This window comes from Thunnus maccoyii, chromosome 22, assembly GCF_910596095.1.
Source record: "Thunnus maccoyii chromosome 22, fThuMac1.1, whole genome shotgun sequence".
NCBI lineage: Eukaryota > Metazoa > Chordata > Actinopteri > Scombriformes > Scombridae > Thunnus > Thunnus maccoyii.
The window spans coordinates 15,251,898-15,273,239 of record NC_056554.1 but is presented as its reverse complement, the minus strand read 5'-3'; the positions used below and the strand labels follow the sequence as shown (position 1 = coordinate 15,273,239).

General features: G+C 40.4%; 3 protein-coding genes across 3 annotated transcripts in view; 1 reads left to right on the top strand and 2 right to left on the bottom strand.

The window, feature by feature from the left end:
* The first annotated feature begins 269 nt into the window (after positions 1 to 269).
* The window catches only part of LOC121889929 (leishmanolysin-like peptidase 2), a 47,332-nt gene continuing 26,259 nt past the window's right edge, over positions 270 to 21,342 (top strand). Inside the window, exons 1-13 of the mRNA XM_042402166.1 lie at positions 270 to 913; positions 1,044 to 1,137; positions 1,575 to 1,626; positions 1,755 to 1,904; positions 2,756 to 2,881; positions 12,117 to 12,201; positions 12,912 to 13,054; positions 13,145 to 13,328; positions 14,386 to 14,455; positions 14,580 to 14,676; positions 14,880 to 14,987; positions 15,114 to 15,245; positions 15,640 to 15,749. Of these exons, the coding sequence (XP_042258100.1) occupies positions 481 to 913; positions 1,044 to 1,137; positions 1,575 to 1,626; positions 1,755 to 1,904; positions 2,756 to 2,881; positions 12,117 to 12,201; positions 12,912 to 13,054; positions 13,145 to 13,328; positions 14,386 to 14,455; positions 14,580 to 14,676; positions 14,880 to 14,987; positions 15,114 to 15,245; positions 15,640 to 15,749 (1,784 nt within the window). The 5' untranslated portion in view covers positions 270 to 480. The remainder of the gene's footprint in view (positions 914 to 1,043; positions 1,138 to 1,574; positions 1,627 to 1,754; positions 1,905 to 2,755; positions 2,882 to 12,116; positions 12,202 to 12,911; positions 13,055 to 13,144; positions 13,329 to 14,385; positions 14,456 to 14,579; positions 14,677 to 14,879; positions 14,988 to 15,113; positions 15,246 to 15,639; positions 15,750 to 21,342) is intronic.
* On the bottom strand, positions 2,953 to 4,736 carry LOC121889937 (syncytin-2-like). The gene has a single exon (XM_042402173.1). The coding sequence runs from the start codon at positions 4,517 to 4,519 to the stop codon at positions 3,698 to 3,700; it is 822 nt and encodes a 273-aa protein (XP_042258107.1). The 5' UTR covers positions 4,520 to 4,736; the 3' UTR covers positions 2,953 to 3,697.
* LOC121889933 (probable E3 ubiquitin-protein ligase RNF144A) lies at positions 17,149 to 19,426 on the bottom strand. Its single transcript, XM_042402170.1, has 4 exons — positions 19,221 to 19,426; positions 18,981 to 19,081; positions 18,176 to 18,319; positions 17,149 to 18,050 (listed from the first exon to the last, which is right to left on the bottom strand). Exons 1-4 carry the CDS (start codon positions 19,372 to 19,374, stop codon positions 17,601 to 17,603), a joined length of 849 nt encoding a protein of 282 aa, XP_042258104.1. The 5' UTR covers positions 19,375 to 19,426; the 3' UTR covers positions 17,149 to 17,600.

Genomic DNA, 21,342 nt, shown 5'->3' with positions numbered 1-21,342 from the left:
AACACATATGCAGAATTTGACCACATCTGCAATCAGTTCAATAATTTCAGTTCAGTTCAGTTCATGTTTGCATTCAGTTATTGAACAGCTTAGATTACCTACAAGACATCAGCATTGTTGTACACAGGATGTTAGAAAGACTGAGGTCACAAACAAAACTCATGTTTATTCAGTAAACTAACAATTTTATATTCTGTAATTTTTTATTACAACTTGTCACATTTAAATATACTTAACTGAGGCCAGCACATTAGTTTTTTAAATGACCTCAGCGACCTTAACTGTCCATCCAAATAGGTTTTACATAATTAAATTAAGTTGTTAAGGAGCACGCAGGGAATAATAGATAAAAAGAGAAATGGAAACCTTGCATCATTTTGTATCTTAACATCATGCTGCTCAGGAAATCTCTTCAGGCAAAATGTCCAACAACTAATCCTCATCCTCACTGTGACCCTAAAATAGGTCCCAGCTGTAATTATGACTTTGCCTCCATCCCAGAGACTCTGGGTGGGGATGCTGGTGGTGCTTGCGGTGGTGGTGGTGGTTGAGCTCCCTGGAGCCCTGCAGAAGTGCATCTTTGATGAGGTTCAGGCTCAGGTCAGAGTGGTCGGAGCTGCACCCATCGACCCAGACAGCCCACCCAACGAGACCAGACTCAGAGCCCTGACCGGGCAAGAGCACCCATCTGAGCAACAAACTGCTCATCCAGGACTGAAGGCATCAGCTCTGCAAGCAGTGAATCAGAGGAACACCCTGGAAGAGTTAGCCCCGCCCACTGCTGCCTCCCCACAGCCAATCAGAATCCGGACCTGGATTCCAAAAGAGAGTGCCAGCCTATCAGAGGCTGAGAAAGACAGGCTGGATGCAGCTGTGAAAGAGGCTGTGAGGATGGTGTCTTCTTTACTCTCAGGTGATGAAAGACACACACACTTGTCTAAGTCACTTTTGAGGTATTTACATAGAGGTTTGTGCCCCTGAAAGTGGCTTAAGTCATACCCACACACGGAGACTAACGTGTATGAAATGCTGACTTTTGACAGTTGACAGAGTACCGGGCCCTTTGCTGCTCAGCAGAGACATCGACAAGTACTGCAAGTTTCTATGGAGGAACTCAAGCACTATTAACTACAACAGGTTGGTGTATGTGTCTGTGTGTTTGTTATCACCTGCAAGTAAAGAAGTGAAAGAAGAATCTTCGTGCCGAGTTGCAATCCTTTAAACACACGAGACAGATTAAAATTACAATTTTTAGTCTACATATCGATTCACAGATTTATATTTTTTAAACTGATGGAACTGAAATGTCCACACATCCTATGAGAGCACCATTTTGTCAAATAGAGGGTTATATAAACTTTCTGTTACAGCAATAAAAATCACCAGAAGTGACAGAGTAACCTTGATCATTTTTGATCTGTCAGCCCTCAATAATACTAGATAAATTAGGTGAATTAGTACAAATATGTCTCATATGTGATGACTTGTCTCTCCCGTTTCATTGCGCACCGTTGAATGAAGGAGAAATTTTAATAAAAGTGTACAAACATATAGTTAAAATGATCTTCTTGCAGGTGTGGTAGAGCCAACAACAACTACAGATCTGAGACCTGTCTGGATGTGACAGTAAGTATTAGTCTGACTTAGTTTTTGTTATTTTTGCAAGCTGAAAAGTACATTGTGCACTTGTATGTGTTCCTCTTCTCTTAATGACACAAAAGAAGCATCTTTTTTTCCATCCCTGTCACTGTCAGATCCCAGATGATCATCTTGCTGGATGTGATGTATATCCAGAGGCAGATTCACCTCGCAAGACTGTTCTCAAACCTGAAGGTGCCGGACTCCCTGACACCGACTTCCTGCTTTACCTCCACGTACAGGCCACCGACAAGTGTAGAGCAGAGGTGAAGACTCACTGAAAACATTGAGATGATGATATTGAAAAAAATAATTGCTAGTTGCAGCCTTAATCAAATCATTTGTTAGTACTTCAGTAAGTACTTAGAGGTTGGAAACAGACTTTACTGTGTGAATGGATGTGAAAGTAATAATCTACTGTTTGGTCACATTGTAAAGTACTCATTGCTGTGACTTTTTTGCACTGTGATATTTTCATTATTGATTCATCTTTTGATTATTTTCTCGATTAACCAATTAGTCGTTTGGTCTGTAAAATATCTGGAAATGGTGAAAAATGTTAATAACTGTTTCTCAAAGCCCAATGCGGTGTTCTCAAATATTGTGTTTTGTCTTGATGAACTGTCCAAAACCCAAAGATATTTATTTTACTATCATAGAGGACTAAAGAAACCAGAAAATATTGATATTTGAGAAGCTGGATTCTGAGAATTTAATTATTTTTTTTCTTAAAAATGACCCAAAATGATTAATCGATGATCAAAATAGTGACAAATAGTTTTTTTTCTTATATTTTCATGACACTTGAGTTTCTCTAGGTGGTGCTGTTTGGTTATAAAACAACATTTACTTGACAAAAACTAAAAAACTAAAATGGGTGACTTTCTGTACATTAGAATACATTTCCTGGAATTGGAGACAGTTATTCAACACCATAAACCTTTATAGAACGATGATAGGTTGATAGAGAGATGAAACATCCTTTTTTGTATAAAAAATTGAGCAGATTACGTCTTTAAACTTTATGAACCAAGATAAATGTAAAGTTTCTCAGAGTTTTCAGTCATAGTTTTGACTTTTCTCATGCTACCTTCCTCCTTACTTTCTGTCCACCCAGACTAACGTGTTGGCTTATGCTGTCCACTGCCGGATGGACACCCATGGTCGACCTGTGGCTGGGGTAGTGGTCATCTGCAGGGAGAGACTAACAGGAGCCACATACAGTCACCAGACTACTGTACAGGTACGATTAACAATTTATGCTTTTGAAGAGAATACAATAGTGATAGGTAAAAATTACCAAATAGACTGAGGTTGGTTGAAGTCAAGCGTCTCTTTAATCCAAACCAAACATATATTGTAGACACGGAGAGTACGCAGAGTCTCCGTGGAGAATTCTGACAAGACAAAGGAAAGTCACTAGTATATATTGACGGCCTTGATGCCCTGGGGAGGCACCTCTAGTTGTTTACAGATTCCTTCTAACAGACCTAGACAAAGCTTTACAGAGCTCTGATGATGATGATCATGATGTCCATATGTCTATTATAGTGTTCCCCTGAAGGCCCTGCCGCCAAATATATACATACATATGACCATACCTACTTAACTAATACATGGATTTTTCTATCATTTCCCCCCTGTTTATACTTTGTGAAACAAATGAATAAAATCAAAAACATAGAAAAAATGTATAGTGAGAACTAAATGTGTAATTGATTAGGTTATTCGTAATACAGGATAAAATCAAATCAACATCAGAATCGTCATGAATGAACATAGATATAAGATTAATGGTTACATGATAAAAGATTACAATCATAGTGAAATCAATCAACATCAACTATGCCTAAGTCAGTAATTAATTGCTAATGATTAATAATGATTAATAATGATTAATAATTTTGACAATTTCGGTTATACCATCATAATTGATGAAAATGATCAAAATACATCACATCAGTAAGTTACAACGTTTCCATCAGAATCATCAGTCAATATCACTTCTCACGATTTTCAATATTAACGTCATAAAGAATCCTTCTTTTGTAACATTACATCACAGATCCAAAAGTAGAAGTTGCTCTTGATATCTCGCTTCCTGGTGCATGACCATAGTCACAGTCTTCTTTATCAGTGCCTTGATAATGGGAATGATGCAACAAACACTTACAAAGATCAGAATCAAAAATGGGGTGACTGGAGCCAATAATTTCAAACAAACAGCGTACCATGGACCGGTTACGAACCAGGACCTGTCAAATTTTGAGTCATGATCAACAGCATCACGCAATGAGGTCAGATTAGCAATTGCCTGCTGAATGACTCCTCCCTCATCATCATTAGCAGGGATGTATGTGCAGCATGAGGCACCTACGAGAGCACACACACCTCCAGTGGCTGCAGTGAGTTGATCTAACACAATGCGGTTCTGAAGGGCAACGGCCCTGAGGCCTCTCAACTCCTCCCGTTCAGCCTGCCACATAGCCAACGTAGTGTTTACGAACCCAGAGAACCTGTAGTTCATAGTTTCCATCCTCAGCATCACTTTACCCACTCCAAGAGACGGGAAGAGTGACAGCATGACTTTTTCACCCGTGGACCACAACTTATGGTCTTCTGGAACATTAGAGCCCCAGACAGGATCATGCGGCTGACTTACATCTCTCCTCATACGCTGCTTACCCGGAAGTTCACCAGGGTGGGGCATAGCTGAAACAATGAAGGAGTGATCAGTCGGCTCCACAGCCGCACAGCGACCCACCCAGCCAGGAGGAAGGTGAGCATACATGTAGTACCCACAGAGAAACATTACATCAGTCTGTGGATATGTCCCAAGGACGTCTGGCACGATGAAGTAAGGTGCACACGCACTGCCCATCACTATCTGTGAATAATTTAGAGATGCTCTGCCAATATTCAAGGTACAAGGACTTGAAATAGTGGAGCAGAAAAGTTTTGGGATCTTTCCTACTTTCACGGAGGAGGACTCAGACAGAACAAATTTTTGAGCAAAACAATCCAATTTAATTTCGGGTCTCAAATGGACCGGCCCAAGCAAGGGTTCACTCCCAGCACTGAGAATCTTAAACCTAGAAAACTTGCAACCTGAAGAAGGTCATAGTGCTGGCAACACATTTCCAGTTGCCCTAAAAACTGTTTGATTTAAAACTGATGAGTCAACACTAGAAACCAAGATATCAGGAAACAAACTCTTTAAGTCTTTAACAGGTCTGGGGACAACATGGGGGTTGTTTGTAGCAATCGGCATATGGCTGCACACATAGCAATTAGAGCAGTTCTTGGATTCAGCAACATACTTGGCATAGGAATACCAAAAGTTAAGTGTGTACATGGTGGAGTGTGATTTCCTTGCAGAGATCATTCTCAGCCAGACATCCTGAGCGTGGCTGATGACATCATCTTCCATAGACCGGGCACCTCTGAGCAATGATAGATAAGGACGAATAGTAGGGAAGAACCATATGCAGATTGGTATCATCAAAACAGTCACACAGAACAAAACAATCATCACTCTTTTGCACAGTAACCAATAATACCACCACTGTAGGAAGGATATGGTTGCTGGAGTCTCCTGTGCTGGTGATGGAGGTTGTCTGTTCCTCTGGGACGCCATGACTTCAATATTTCCCGAGTCCACCAGGTGGCAGCAGCAGCCCGAAAGCCTTTCAACTCCTAAATCCTCAGGGCCCACTTTGAAAAAACACCAAAATCTTCACCGGTTTGAGACGACACTGCACCTCTATCTGTACAGCGCCCCCTGTGTAGCCGGACTTACAGGTCACCTGAGGAGTGGCTGAGAAGGCAGTACGGACCCACTACTCACTCACCGGTGGCACTTTACAATGTGTCTTATATACCCACGTGGTCTGGCCCTCAACTCGAACTGCTGTTGGAGTGGTCAGTAGCACGGTATAAGGCCCCTCCCACTGTGGCTCAGTCCACTTTTTCCTCCGGAACACCTTGATCAGGACCAGGTCCCCTGGCTTGAGATCTGATTCTGGTTCTGGAATAACATCAAACAAATATGGTGGTAAAACATTTGCATGCAATTGTCTATGACATAAGGTTTTTCTCATATAGTCAGCTAGACTGTCCTCAGCTTCTTGAGCTGGTGTATGTCGTAGTTCAGGAATTTGGTAACTTCTCCCAAATAAAACCTCGAAGGGTGACAAACCATCTTTGGTAGGTGTAATGTGCATTGCTGTTAAAACCAAAGGTAGACAGTAAACCCAATTTTTCCCAGTCTCTGCCATTGCTTTTCTCAATTTACTTTTAATAGTTTGATTAGTCCTCTCCACAAAGCCTGCTGACTGTGGATGATAAGCACAGTGGTATTTAACTTGTATCCCAAGACTTTGTGACATTTTAGTAATCACTGTATTTACAAAATGTGTTCCATTATCACAATAGTTTTTTTCTGGTATTCCAAAAGATGGTACAATATGCTTACACAAAGCCTTTGCAACTGCTATAGCGTCTGGATTTCCAACAGGAAATATTTCAACCCATTTTGAAAACTTATCCACAATCACTAATGCATATTTTTTCCCTTCACATCTATTTAACTCGATGAAATCCATCTCAATGTACTGAAAAGGATACACAGGTTCTGGAAAAGAGCCTGATTTAACCTTATAATTTCCCTGTGGATTGTTCTTTGCACAAATCAAACATTGTGAGCAATATTTTTTGAAATAATTCCCCAATCCATATGCTGTATACGTTTGTTCAACTAAGCTCACCACCCCCCCTGACGAGACATGAGTGACTCCATGGCTCGTCATAGCTGCATAGCGATAGAGAGACTTTGGTAAAATTGGTTTACCTGCAGGTCAGATGTAAAGACCATCTGCGTCTTGACTAACTCCCTTAGTCTTCCAAAACTGTTTTTCTTGTTTAGGAGAACTATGTTGCATGTCTATTAAAAGGTCAGTGGCTACTTGAGCTTTGTCAATCTGTACAGAGAAAGAATGACTAACACTCTCGCGAGCTGCTTTCTTTGCTGCTTCATCTGCCTTCCTGTTCCCACGAGACACACTGTCTGTATTGTTTGTATGTGCCACACACTTGCAGACAGCGACCTTGGCAGGCAGCTGTATTTCATCAAGTAATTTCAACAATAAATCCTTATGTGTTACTGGCCGACCTGTGGATGTTATCATTCCTCGATTCCTCCACTACTGTGCAAAGGTAAACAAAGTGGAAAAGGCATACTGACTGTCTGTCCAGATCGTGACCTTCTTATCTTTCCCTAACCTGCACGCAGCTGACAATGCAACTAATTCTGCTGCCTGGGCAGAGAAATTAGAAGGCAAAGCTCCAGACTATAAAACTTCATGCAGTGTAACTACAGCATAACCAACTCTGTTAATCCCATCTACATGTTTGCTTGCAGAACCATTTACAAACATCACAATGTCTGCATCAGGTAAAGGTGTGTCAATCAAATCAGCGCGAGGTAGGGTTAATTCATCGGTAATTGCCACACAATCACGAGGAATCCCTTCTACAGGTGTTGGAAGGAGCGTAGCTGGATTCAAAGCTGTACATCTCTCAATGGTCAAGCTGGCCTAACAATGTGGCTATGCAAGACAAGTGTCTTGCTGGTGACATGTGTGAATGTTTGTGCTCCAGCAATAGCAAAGACACAGCATGTGGCACTCTAAGAGTCAGTGGCCTAAACAAAACTAAGGCAGCTGAGGTCTGCACTGCCATATCCGCTGCCACCACCACCTGCAGACATCCGGGCAGGGCTCTGCTTACTGGGTCAAGTCTGGAGGAATAGAAAGCAACAGGTCTTAATTTATCCCCATACTCCTGTAACAGGACAGATATCATAAAACCATTTTTGCAATCCACTGTTTGTATGAAATCCTTTTTCATGTTAGGCAAGGCAAGTACAGATGAAGAAGCTATCAACTGCTTTAACTTTGTGAAAGCCTGCTCGCCCTCCCCAGTTCACACCACCTTATCTGAAGCAGCCATTGCTTTACCATAAATCATATTCTGTAATGGTTGTGCAATTTCGGCATAATTAGCAATCCATAACCTGCAGAAGTTGCAAGTACCAAGAAAAGACATCATCTCTCGCTTTGTTGTAGGCTGTGGTAACTGCAGAATAGTTGTTTTTCTCTGTTCATCCAACACACGGCCTTCAGGAGTTAGCGTGTAACCCAAATATTTCACCTCCTGACTCCACAGCTGGAGTTTAGACTCAGAGACTTTAACACCAGCTGCAGCTAGATATCTCAACAAGGCCAAAGTCATGTTTTTGCACTTTTGCTGCGAGCTAGAAGTCACAAGAATATCATCAACATAAGTCAAAATCTGAGACTCCTCTTCAGGAGGTTCAAAAAGGTCAATACATTTTTTAATTTCTTGTGAAAAGATAGTAGGGCTATCTTGAAACCCTTGAGGAAGCCTTGAATATGTCAATCATCTGTGTTTGAATGTAAACGCAAACCAAAACTGTGACTCAGGACTCAAAGGAATGGTAAAAAATGCTTTTGCCAAATCAATCACTGAATACCAAACATTAGTGGGTTTTATGTTGTTCAAAAGAGTGTAGGGATCTGGCACGTTTGGAGCTCGTGGAACTACAGCTCGGTTCACAGCTTGTAAATCATTTACTAACCGCCACCCGGAAGTAGCTTTTTTCACAGGCAGAATTGGTGTGTTGCAGGGTGAGTCAGGACAATCAACTAAAACCCCTTGTTTTATCAAACTGTCTATCACTTCTGAAATACCTTCCTCAGCTTCCGGCTTCAAAGGATATTGTTTGACAAACGGTCTATAAGAGCTTTTAGGTTTAATGGTAACAGGTGTGGCAGTACGTAACAACCCGATATCACCATCTTTCCCTGTACTCCACAGTTCAGAAGGTAACTCTTCTAACTCTTTTTCCTGCTCCTCTGTCAACAAACACACTTTGTCCTGCAATGATCACAAAGAGGGCTGCAAATGAGTGGTGGCTGCTCCCACTGTTACCCAATTCAGCGCCTTCTTGTACAGACCGTGTCTCTGGTGGAAAAACACACCGTTCCCCCCTGACTCATGCTGCACCCAACCTTTTAAGGCCCTCTCCCCCAACTCCACTAACGCACCGACGTCCGTCCAGTGCGTCCTAGGGGCCTTAGCAAGACCAATATGGGGCAGGGAATGACCTCTGTACACTCTGTCCAGTTGCTCATCCCCTTTTACTGAAAAACCAGTTACTGGATCAGTTAGTTTTGTTTTTTCTGTCAATCTCTCCGACACATGATGTCCTGAAGCTGACACTACTGATAGTTCTTGTTTTGTCAACCGAATACTGTCAGGCAACTCTTTTTTCTTCGACACAGTTTTGCAAGCTCCTGAATCACACAAAAAGGTACACTTTTCTCCCCTCACCAGCAGAGTCACAAAAGGTTTGTCATCCCACTCAGCTAACATTACTTCAAAAGATTCCAAATTTAGCACTTCTCCTTGCGATAGAAACTCTGATCCCTCCACTTCCTCAGAATCATAGTCAGCATCTTCAGGTTTTGTTTTCTGTTCTGTATGTGTGTGTGTGATTGCATGACCTGATTCTGCAGGGGAAGCTAGTCAGAAGTCCTGCTCCTCATCCTTCTCTCTGTCATCATGTTCTCTTTTCTCTCTCCGACCGCCTCCACGGCCCCCGCGTCCTCTCCTGCCCCGTCCACCGCCTTGACCTCCGCCCCGCCCGGTGTCCGCAGCTGGCATGGGACTTCTGCATTCTCTGGCGATGTGGCCCCTTTTCCCACAGCGATAGCAAATAATTTCCTTCCTGCGGGACTCAGAAGAGAAAAAGCAACCATCATCATTCTCACCGTCATTATAAAACACCTCTACTTTTTTATGTTTCTTGTCTCTATTTTCCAGAACTTTTTCAGCGTGTTTAGCATGTGCGAGAATAACCCTTCTCTGCTCTCCTTCCCATCCGACCAGATGTTTTTTTATCCAATTTGCAATCTGTGGTTTTAAACCCCTCAGAAGGCGGGATGTTAACTGCGACTCGTAGTGTGGATTAACCCCATCTCCGATTCGCGGCTCCAGCCCACTGTGTCCATTAAATGCTTCCGTGAGCCTGGCAGCATATTGTGCTACTGTCTCTTTTTCCTCCTGTACCACAGTATCAATCTCAGCCCAATCATTTCTCCGGCCAAATGTTTCCTGAAGAGTATCTGCCATTTGGTTCAGCTGTGGACCGAGCCCGCGTGTTCTATCTCGGTCCCACAGGAGCGGCTCCCCGTTTGCCCCCATAGGTCTCCAATCAACATTTACAGTCGCCCAATCAGTAGTCAAACTTTGCCTGAGACATTTAGTCATTTCTTCCCCGTTTAGCCTATAGCTATTATACAGCCCATATATTTTATTGATGTATGCTTGCACATCTTTACGTGGATGAGGAATCCCATCTACTGCCTTTCTCAAGTCCTCCTTTGTCCAATTACAGAAAACAGAATCAGGTTGCCCTTCCCCTTGTCTGGGATTCGGCAGTTCAATCAGTGGCTCTACTAAATCGGACAGTTTTTTCTGTGACAGGTCACAATGTTGTCTGGTTCTGCTTGACAACATCTCTCTATCCTGATCTGACCACTTAATTTGGTCAGATCAGGATAGAGAGATGGTACTTTCGGAGCATCAGGTTGAACTTTTTGAGATACAGGGCTATTCAGGCTCAATCTGTTTAAACCCTCTATGATTCCACTTATCTGTTCCCAAGCTGCGGCTCCTTCCTGGTACGGTGGCGGGGCACGCTGTGTGGTCGGAGGCGAGGATGACGCGAGGCCGGGGATCGGAGCGGTGTCCTGTACCTGTTTAACAACAACAGAGTGCAAGACAACAGAGCTTGCCACAGCATTAGTTCCATCATCATCTTGTTGTTTTACTTGGGCCATAGACATCTTTGCCTGTTCTAGCCACAAGTATGCCTGTAACAGCCCTTCCTTTTTCTCTCGTTTTTCATCCCCTTTGCACGCCTTGGCTATTTCTTCACACAGTTTTTTACAGTCCTCTGCATACAGTCCCCCTTTAAACTTATATTTCTTCTTCCATTTGTCAAGATACTGCACGCTCTCTTCATTCATCGTGTACATAAATTTTGCATCCCCCGGCCACCCATTTTTCGGGGTTTTGCTTTGATTTGTACCCATACTTCACCCTTTTTTTTCTTCTTTTTTGTTGTTTGTAGTGACTTTATCTCACTATTTTCCCTTAACAGCCAACCAGTTTGTATGGAATTCACCCGAGCAACTGGTCCAATCAGTGAAATGTAGACTTTTGTTGTCACCGTTAGGTTTCCAGTCTCCAGACAATTTGTTGACACCGTAAGGTTACCCTTGTCTGGTTATTTCACTGAGACACTGTTAATAACTACCTTCTATAACAAGATCCCAACCTACGTTTGATATAAAAGAAAAATTTTGTAGTTTTTTTTTGTTTGTTTTGTTTTAATGTAAGCTACTACTTATCCCCCCCCCCCCCCCCCCCCCCCCCCTTTTTTTTTTGTATTTTATATTTTATATATGTCTTTTTAGGTTGACACTTTTCACACCTCTAACCTAGGTAGACACACCTATTCTCCCTTCACTCTCCCAAGGGTTGCCAGTCTTATACAGCCGTTTAAAATCACCACTAAACTCTCTCCCACATAGCTTGAGGCTGGGCTTACAGATTCAGGCCTTTCACACAACTCAATTGTTGATTAAAGAGACAAACTTCTCACCTCACAAAGGAATCCGTGGGGCTCCCGACCCTCTCCAGCCCGCAAGCGCCTTTATCTCTGAACGTAGCAGGAAAAGGATTTTGTAACCTATGTCGTGCACTCTACTCCGCTCCGGCTTGGAAAGAGGGCCGAGAAGCACATCCAGGAATCCGGCTCGAAGGACCAAAAATGATAGGTAAAAATTACCAAATAGACTGAGGTTGGTTGAAGTCAAGCGTCTCTTTAATCCAAACCAAACATATATTGTAGACACGGAGAGTACGCAGAGTCTCCGTGGAGAATTCTGACAAGACAAAGGAAAGTCACTAGTATATATTGACGGCCTTGATGCCCTCGGGAGGCACCTCTAATTGTTTACAGATTCCTTCTAACAGACCTAGACAAAGCTTTACAGAGCTCTCGGTTCACATAATGACCATGATGTCCATATGTCTATTATAGTGTTCCCCTGAAGGCCCTGCCGCCAAACATATACATACATATGACCATACCTACTTAACTAATACATGGATTTTTCTATCAAATAGTAATAATATATATACTGTGCAGAGGGTTGTCAGTTTAAAACTAATAAATTACGACTTAAAGTGACTGATTACACTTAATAAAGTGTAATCAGTCACTTTAAGTCGTGTAAACTTAACAAATCATGTGTTTTTGCTGACAAGAAGCATTTACAGAGTCGTCTCTAAGAAGGACAGACCAGATAATTTTGTGTGTTTTTCAGACTGTGATCCACGAGCTGTTTCATACACTTGGTTTCTCTAAAGATCTTTTCCACACCTGGAGAGACTGTTCCTCCTCTTCTCAAGGTTTTAAACATATTTCATATTATTATTAGTCATTATATCACACTTTATACATGTATTACACTATTTTATAAAAGTATGTAATGCGTGTGTTGTTCCACATGATGGTTGTTTAGTATAATTTGTCCAAATGTAAATGAGTTCAAAAAGATTCTGGGACAACTGAGTCCACTTCAGTTTAAATTAGTGAGAACACCAATGATATTTTACGTAATAAACCCATATACACACTGATATTTACCCAACACTCCTCCCTGTGTAATAGCACAGCATAAATGTCCTCTGTAAAAATGTACTTTACTTCTAATTTACATTTACTAGTGCAGTGCCTGTTCAAATTGTGCCTGTCTGGAACAGGCTGATTTCTCAATACCTAGAGAGAACAGTCCCCTAAGCTACATACAAAAGAACAATGTAAAGGGGTCAAATAATAATTATAATGATTGCCTAACGAAATTTATATACAGAGCACCTTTCAAAGTTACACAGTGCTTGATGGGAAGATCAAGATTAAAACATTTCAGCACTAAAATTAAATAGAATCAGGCAAATACAAGTACAGATAATGAAATAGAATAAAAAGTAGATTAAAAATAATTAAATAAACAAGTAAAATAGGTTAAAATGGTTTTAGTTTACTGCACATTTAACTCACATTAAACATCATGTGCAAATGTAAGAAAATAGATGTTTCATTGTTTTTCTTCGAGCAGGTGTTGGCTGTTCTCCTCGGGGGAAAGTGACTCACATTGATGGATCAGGCCAGATGAGGATCTACACCCCGTCTGTTATCTCAGCCCTGCAGAAGCACCTGGCATCCACAGACCCCGAACTTGGAGGGCCACTGGAAAACCTGGTCCTGAGCAGCTCAAGTTAACTCTTTTCCAGATTCATCATGTGTTCTCCTTACATGCTCTACACCTCTACCTTCTTCTTCTTCTTCCAGGATGTACTTCCAGGCGGTGTGTCCTCTCACTGGGAGTCCCGGCTCCTGCAGGGGTCCATCATGGCTGCGGTGCTGGGGGACTCGACCACAGTCCGGATAGACCCGGTCACCTTGGCTGCGTTACAGGACACAGGCTGGTACACTGTCAACCTGAGCCGGGCACAGAGTCTGGTCTGGGGAGACGGTAAGAGAACAGCAGAGCAGTGTAGATATTGTGTATCCTTAGACGGGTGACAAATGAAAGGAGAGACCAACATAAAGTGTCTTAGTAAGGTGTCGGGCCACTACGCTCTGCAGGAACAGCTTCAATTCGCCTTGGCATTGATTCTACAAGTCTCTGAACTCTACTGGAGGGATGAACACCATTCTTCCAAAAGATATTCCCTCATTTGGTGTTTTGATGATGGTGGTGGAGAGCGCTGTCTAACACGTCGGTCCAAAATCTCCCATAGGTGTTCAATTGGGTTGGGATCTGGTGACTGCGAAGGCCATAGCATATGATTCACATAATTTTCATACTCATCAAATCATCCAGTGACCCCTCGTGCCCTGTGAATTAGGGCATTGTCATCCTGGAAGAGACCACTCCCATCAGGATAGAAATATACCATTATAGGATAAAGGTGATCACTCGGAACAACTTTATATTGATTTGCAGTGACCCTTCACTCTAAGTGGTCCCAAACCATGCCCCCCAAAACATAACAGAGCCACCAGATCCCCTTACTGTAGGGGTCAAGCATTCAGACCTGTACCAGTTTTTCCTTCAATTTGTCACCCGTCTGTATCTACTAAATCAAGGAATCTCTGTCTGTGTGTCCTTCATGTTTCTCTTGAACTGTTCATTGGATCGACTCCGCACTTGGCAGGTGCATTGCTGGGGAAAAAAGGGAGTGCCATGTCGAATTTGGTGCAATCTGGACACAGGGCAGGATAAATATTAATAAAGTTAAACTCTGAATAAACGAGTCATCAGCCGCTCCGCTCTGCAGCGGCGGGGCGGGGCTTCTGGGCTCTGACTTGATCTGCTTGTGTTTTGAGCTGTTTTGAGCAGGCACTGTTATAGTAAAAACATAAATACATGGAAAATCTGCATCAACAAGACTGAAAATAGAGTTTCTAAAAGGCATCACAAACAGAATATGTTTAAATATAATTCAAACAGTCTGACTTCTTTGTTTTAAGAGTGTTTGCAGGAGAAAAATGAATAAAATTTAATGATAAATGTGTTGTTTTTACAGGTGAAGGAGCTATGTTTGGCTCTGTGTCAACCTGTCAGAACAACTCCTCAACCTTTTTCTGCACTGGCAGGTAGATTTAAAGTTGTATTATTATTTTCTATATAGTAATTTATATCTTTAAGTGGGATGTGGGTCACTTTTCCTTTTAATCATTCATTTCCAGCATGGATATTTGCATTATTCCTCCTTCTCAGTGGACTTGGGTGTCATTATCTTCACCTTCACAAGGGAGAGTGCCAGACTGATCAATACCTGGAGAAGTGTCGCGTGTACAAACCCCTCAAGAATGGAGTAAGTTTTATTTCCTAATGATTTGTCATTCCTTAATTCCTAAATGTCCACAATGATTTGCATTTTTTACATTTTCCAAATTCTATGAAGCAGGAATATGTAGTCAGCTCTATATTTTTGTACATTTAATTGTGATCGTTGCCATTTTATTGCTGTTGCAGCTTCACATTTTCACTCTTTTTTATTTCCTCTTTTTTCTTCAGAGTGAGTGTTGGAAAAAGGAAAATGACAGACAGTCAGCTGAAGAGGACTGGAGCGGGGAGATCTTTGGCTTTGATAGTCGCTGTTTCTTCTCCAGCCTGAACAGAGAGGTGTGTGTGTGTGTGTGTGTGTGTGTGTGTGTATTTCTATGTTTTCCTGTTCAAAGTCATCTCAACTGTTATGTAACTCCTATGTATAACATTAATGTCCTCTTTCTCCACCTGTCTCTCTTTTAGAGTCACTTTCTCTTGTCCAGCAGCTCTGCAGAGGGCCGCTGTTACAGACACAGGTGTATTGGACCTAACAGGTACCAGATCCAGGTGTCTGGCTCTGAATGGGTGGACTGTACAGCAGGAGGCTCCATTCAGGTAACATGACACAACACTTTACTGAATGTAACTACTGTATAAATCAGTTGGGTTGTTGAGAGATACTGTTCATGCTAAATACTGCGTCAGAGATATTTAAAAATATACTTTCCTGTTACTTAAACAATAACTGTACAGTATACAGTAATATGTTAAATTTGTTTGACTCATAAGTTCTTATCTTTAGTTAACTGTAAGCTGGATGCTGCAGGAAGAACTTTTCCTTCTGCACTATTCAGATTTAGTTTATAGTAATTTTACAGATAAATCATCACAACTGATGTGACAATGATAGACTGATGTTCAAAAATACAACAACACCAAACAGATCCACAGTTTTCACTTGACATTTAATCATATCATCTGACTTTTCTTTGCTGTTTTTACTTCTCAGATAAAAGGATACCAGGGTTTAGTTTTCTGCCCTGACAGGAAGTTATGTCTGTATGCTGACATTACTCCTCCCTCAGATGATGTCAACGCATCTCCTGCTTCTAACACAAGGTGACTTTTTATAGGCGCCCTCTTCCTCAATATTATAATAAACTTTGTCTCAGATGTGAGAATGTAGAGAGCCTGCACACAGAATATTTCTACTGTGCACACAGTTAAAGAAGGAGGAAACCCAAGGGTATCAGGAAAGAATCTTTATTGTCACACATATAGCCAAACAGCCTTGCCTTCCAGTCAGAGTCCTATACATGCCTCCAGTGCCACTCAAACAGGGTATGGGCACTTGCCAAGACAGACCACCCCACACAGAAATTACACCCCCCTTAGGGCACTGCAACTCACACCAAAATCACATCTCCTCAGTGCACAACACACAATATTGCACCACAAAGTAAATCACTCTCCACCACAAACTTAAACATGCTCAGGACGCACATACAGCAGCACCTGAGGATTCCCCACCCCAGCACTAAGGCTTAGCTTTTCTTTTAAAATCACTGATACTAATCTTAGTGTGTTATTTTTTTGTTTATTGTTCAGTGATCCCTTTGAGACTTTAACTTCTACCCAGGACGGGACCTGGTCTTCCCTCAGACCTCCTACAGAGTTCACTGTAGCCACAGCGCTCTGCTTCACTGCTGCTGTGTGTCTCATGGCTGCGGTCATGGTGTCTTACAGGAAATGTTGCTCCTACAGGGTCAGGATCCACACTGACCCAGAGGATCACAGTGGTGATCTGTAGCAAACCTGCCTTTAAAAACTTTGAATAGAAACGTTCACTGTTAAAAGCCTTTTGATGGCTTGTTTTTTATTACATGTTTCAAAGGATTTGGCTGGCTCTATATTTTTCTTATTGTCAACAAATATCATGCAGAGCCAAACCAACAATAAACTGGCTACAAGTATTGTATATGAAGCCTGGATTTATGTCTCTGTGCCACAGACCTCTCTTATTGTCCAAAAACTATTAAAAACATGTCAATGAACTACTTTGCTGCACTGGGTGAAATCTTCCTTCATCCCTGAAGTGAGTGTTTACCGTTGCTTGTTTAGAAACGGCTGCAAACAGTAGCCAAAATAGAAACAAGATTGTAAATAAGAAAAATATAGAAAATCACCAGGAAAATGATCATTTTAAGTGAGACAGAAACAACATATTCCAACAAACAGTTCATTTTTTTATTTGAATTGAACAGGAAAAACATTCAACTAATGAACATTACTTGCTGTGGGCCTGACTCAATAAAAAAACAGTTTTTTCAGCTGGTTTCATTAATAAATGATACTGAAATAGCAGAATAATAAAACATGACAAAACAAACAAACAAGAAACAGTAAATATAATATTAACACAATGAAGAAAGACATACAGTAAATGTACAGATAAATTATTTAATATTCTCTACAGTAAGTTTTAGTAAAAGCTGAAAGCTGGTTGAATTTTCTTCTTATATTATGACTTAGTAAAATATTATAAAGCAAATGAAGAGGAAGCTGTGAGGATTTAAAGATATTAATACAAATTAGTGTATAAATGATACTGTATAATTATGGAAAGTCAAGGTGTTAGATTGTAATTAAACTAAACAGTTCAGAGAGAAAATCTTCTATAAATCTTACAGTCTGTTGCTTTGATTATCTCTGTGGTGATGAAAAATCAAACTAAGAAAAAAGATTATTTTTAAAATGTGACAGAGAGATATTAACTTTTTTTTCTTTCTTTTTGCTAATTTACAATCTGAAAATGCTTCATTCATGTTACATTTGTTATGTTATCATTCAGGATCAACAACAGTAATAATGATTGTTATTACAAAGACAGAAAAAAGTGAAAATACAAAAATAATTTTGTATAAAAACATCAACTGAATCTAAAGCAAACACACTCTGGTCTTGAAAAGATTATCTTAACTTCCACACAGGTATAGAGGTTTGTCTGGGGGCGACACCACTGAGGCAAGGCTTGTAAGGTGTCTTCTCACACTCTTTAAAGAGATTCAGACACACAAAACAGAACTTCACTTTACATCGGCGACAGATGATGCTTTTACACAGTTTTGTGTTGTGCTCCACCAGTTGGCCACAGGTGGGACAGGCACGAATGGAGGGACAACCAGTGACATCCTTCACATCCTTAAAGATGATCTCTGGACACTTTCTCAGTGTTTCAACTAGCAGATTGATGCAGCCATCATTTTTACAACGATCTGAACGGGGAAATGGACCTTTCCATTCCCTCGAGCACTGACAGCAGAATCTGTAGTCCTTCTTTTTGTCAGCTGTGCAAACTGAGCAGAGGACACTCAGATCATTCTGGTCAGCTCTCATCACACGAGACTTGCAGCCAGGACACTGTTAAGTTGTGTTGTATAAAAAGAAAGAAAGAATACATATATATTTTTGATATATCGCTTTTTTAAATTACAGCAAATATGGTATGAAAACAGGTTTTAAAATTGCATCATTAAAATACTTACTGATTTGACATCCTGAGAATTGTTGAACATTTTCTTTCCAAACTCCTTCATTTCTTCAGGGGTCAGAAGAGCCATTTCACAAACCTCCTTGAGGGACCATCCAACATCACAGTCAGTTTGACCACATTTAAATCTGGTCTCACCCTTGAACATTAAAAAGAAAAAAAAAAATCAGTCAAAGCATCAGTCAAAACCTTCATGTGTGAAAAAATGTACATCCTAATCAATTAGTGTCATAAATACAGCACTGATTTACCTGAACGTTAGTAATTCAGTTCTAAACATTTTCTTAAACAAGTGAGAAAATCATCCAGTGTGATCAGAAGATTTCAGCTGGTTCATTATACAAATCAACTTTTATTTGGCTTTATTCTAGTGCAATGATTACATTGTCTTTTTCTTTCTTGTTTTAAGACGCAGACTCTCATTTCTAGGAAATTCTTAAAACATTAAAAAAAAAAAAAATGTTGCCGAGTTGAAATATTTTTACTCCACTGGCACTTTTTCATATGTTGAAAATGACTTTTGAATATTGAGAACTCAATTATGGAGAAAAATGATTTGATAAGATTTTCGCTGTTCATTTCAAGTCTATTTTTGCATGTTGGGTCAAATTAATACTGGACCACTGCATTAAAATACATGTTTTGAAATTTGTAAAATGCATAAAAATAAAAGAAATCGACGGCACAATTGTGCTACTGCCACTCATTTTTATCAATGAAATTAATGATGAGTCACAGAAAGCTTGTTTGAACTTCGTGATGAAGGTGATCATGTACAATAACTAACAACATTTACCAACCTGATCCAACAAGTGGCGACACCAGTCGGTGAGAGACATCGGAGTGACAGCATGACCACATGACATCAGCGCTCTGCGAGACTTGTAACCAATGTACAAAACTATGAGACACAAGAAAAGTGTTTCAATTTGGGTTACAATTGTCTCAGAACTTTGTCAGTAGCTCAAACCAGTAAATCATAGACTATTCTTTAATCACTGCTTGAGAAATTTCGAAATAATCATCTGATGAGTACTTACAATCCATTTCATCCTCCCGATCGACAAATTTAAGTGTTGAGTCTTCAGGGTCATAACACTTCTCCTTCTCCTCCTTCTTCTTCTTCTCCTCAGATGTTAAATCACTCTTTAGATGTTTAGCATCACGTTTTCTTTTTGTCCGTTTTGAGGCCATCTTGAGTTTCTCCTACAAAATAATGACAGATGACAATAAATGTTTTCAGTTTCGTCTACTCGTCTTTCAGAGAAGTCATGTGACTTTGACTGAATCATAAACAACGTTGAAGTACAGCCCCACGTTTTAGTTTCTGTTTATGTCAAGATCTCTTGTACAGATCACACATTTGAAGAACATCGTCGCATAAAGTCTAAACAGTGACTCCTCACTGTACAGGCTCAGTGGAAAAATGTCTATCAAGGTGAATGTAGTTGGACCCTTAAAACGGAAGATGATCGATCTGTGTGAGGGGCAGATGGAGACGTTTACTGTACATCACCTGAAAAAGAGAATTGTTGAAGAACTGTCTACAGGTACGTTTATAGGCTCTTTAATAAGACTCAAATCCAGGGGCTGATACATTAAAAAAATGCAACACAGAGATTTATCCCTCCAAACAGCGCTGTCACACACACAGTAGTTAAGAGAAATAAAAATTATGAACTAAAAACGGGTTGTGATATTCTGGGAAGTTATGACAGATGGTGATAAAGGGCAGGCCCGTTTCTGACAATTGGGCTTCCTCATGCCAGACATCCACCGGCACAGTGGATTGATCTTTTTATTATCTATTTATTATTGTTGGACTTTACTCAACTTCTGGTCTATGGCATGTTATCAACATCACCTGTCAATCAGTTTGCTTCCTTTACATGCACACTAGTTCCTGCTATGACTTGCTAGTTTTAATGATATCAGGATATGATACAGATATGGAATATAACCTGATTATTAATATTCTGTATGATCCAGGTTATACTGATCATCTGTGTCTCTGATAGGTCACATCCCAGACAGTCTGTCATTTCTGTATTAGGTGCAGGTATTCTCAGTACGAGACTTCTGATCATCTTTAAGGAATCCAAATTTATTTTTCCTTTTTGCTTAGATGATGACATCCGGATGATCCTTAGAACGGAGCCACTGGAGGAATCATCCAAGCTGTCATCCTGTGGGATCCAACACATGTCCACCATCCACTTAGTGCTGAAAGTGTCTGGAGGCTGATGAAGAAGAAAAGAAAATCTGCTTCTATGCACCTACTCAGCTTTACGACACTTACTAACGTTATTCTCTCCTGTCTTGATTCTTGCTTGTGTTGTGTTAACTCTCAGATGTAAGTTGTTTGGATAAAAGCGTCTGCTAAATGAAATTGTAAGAAAAAATGTCTTGCTCACTCTCACTGCTACAATGAATCTAATCTCATAAAAAAAAAGAAATGTGTTGTAAAAACAAATAAAATGTTTACCTTTACTAAGGTCCTCTGTGTATTTGTCAAAAAACAATATGAATTTGAGCAGATCTCACCAGGCCTACTTAACTCACACAGCACAACATAACAATAATACATTATATTAAAATGCAACATTGCATTTGGGTGAAGTTTATTTTTGAAGGATCACTAATTAACTCATCTGCAATTGTTAAAGATGCAAGTAACTTGATTGTAGAGGAGTTGAATAGGAAACAGCTTAGCAGACTGCAGCACACTTTGTTTATCTGCTTATCCAGAACAAAAAACCCTCTTTTGACTTAAAGATACAGAGACAAAGTCCTTGATAGTTAGGATTACTGTAAACCATCCACTTCCTCCATAGGTAAACTATGGAGGAAGTGGATGGTTAACAGTAATCCTGATTCAGCCGTTGGCTGCCTGACAGCGCTGAAAAAGCACCTACTTAACAGTTTTGCTTTTGCTTTGCTGTCACAGAAAACAATCACACCTGATATGAACATTATTCATTGAATTAAAACTTTCCTCTATATTTAACATGAAAAAGTGTTACCTAAAGTAGTTAAAATAGTCATCTTTACCATTTAGACTTAATTCTACAACCAGCATGGATTTTATAAAACCCTCTCATGAGTAGTTATGTGGTTTGGATAAAAAGAAGACAGGTTGTAAACTCTCCTGCATCAGAGTGA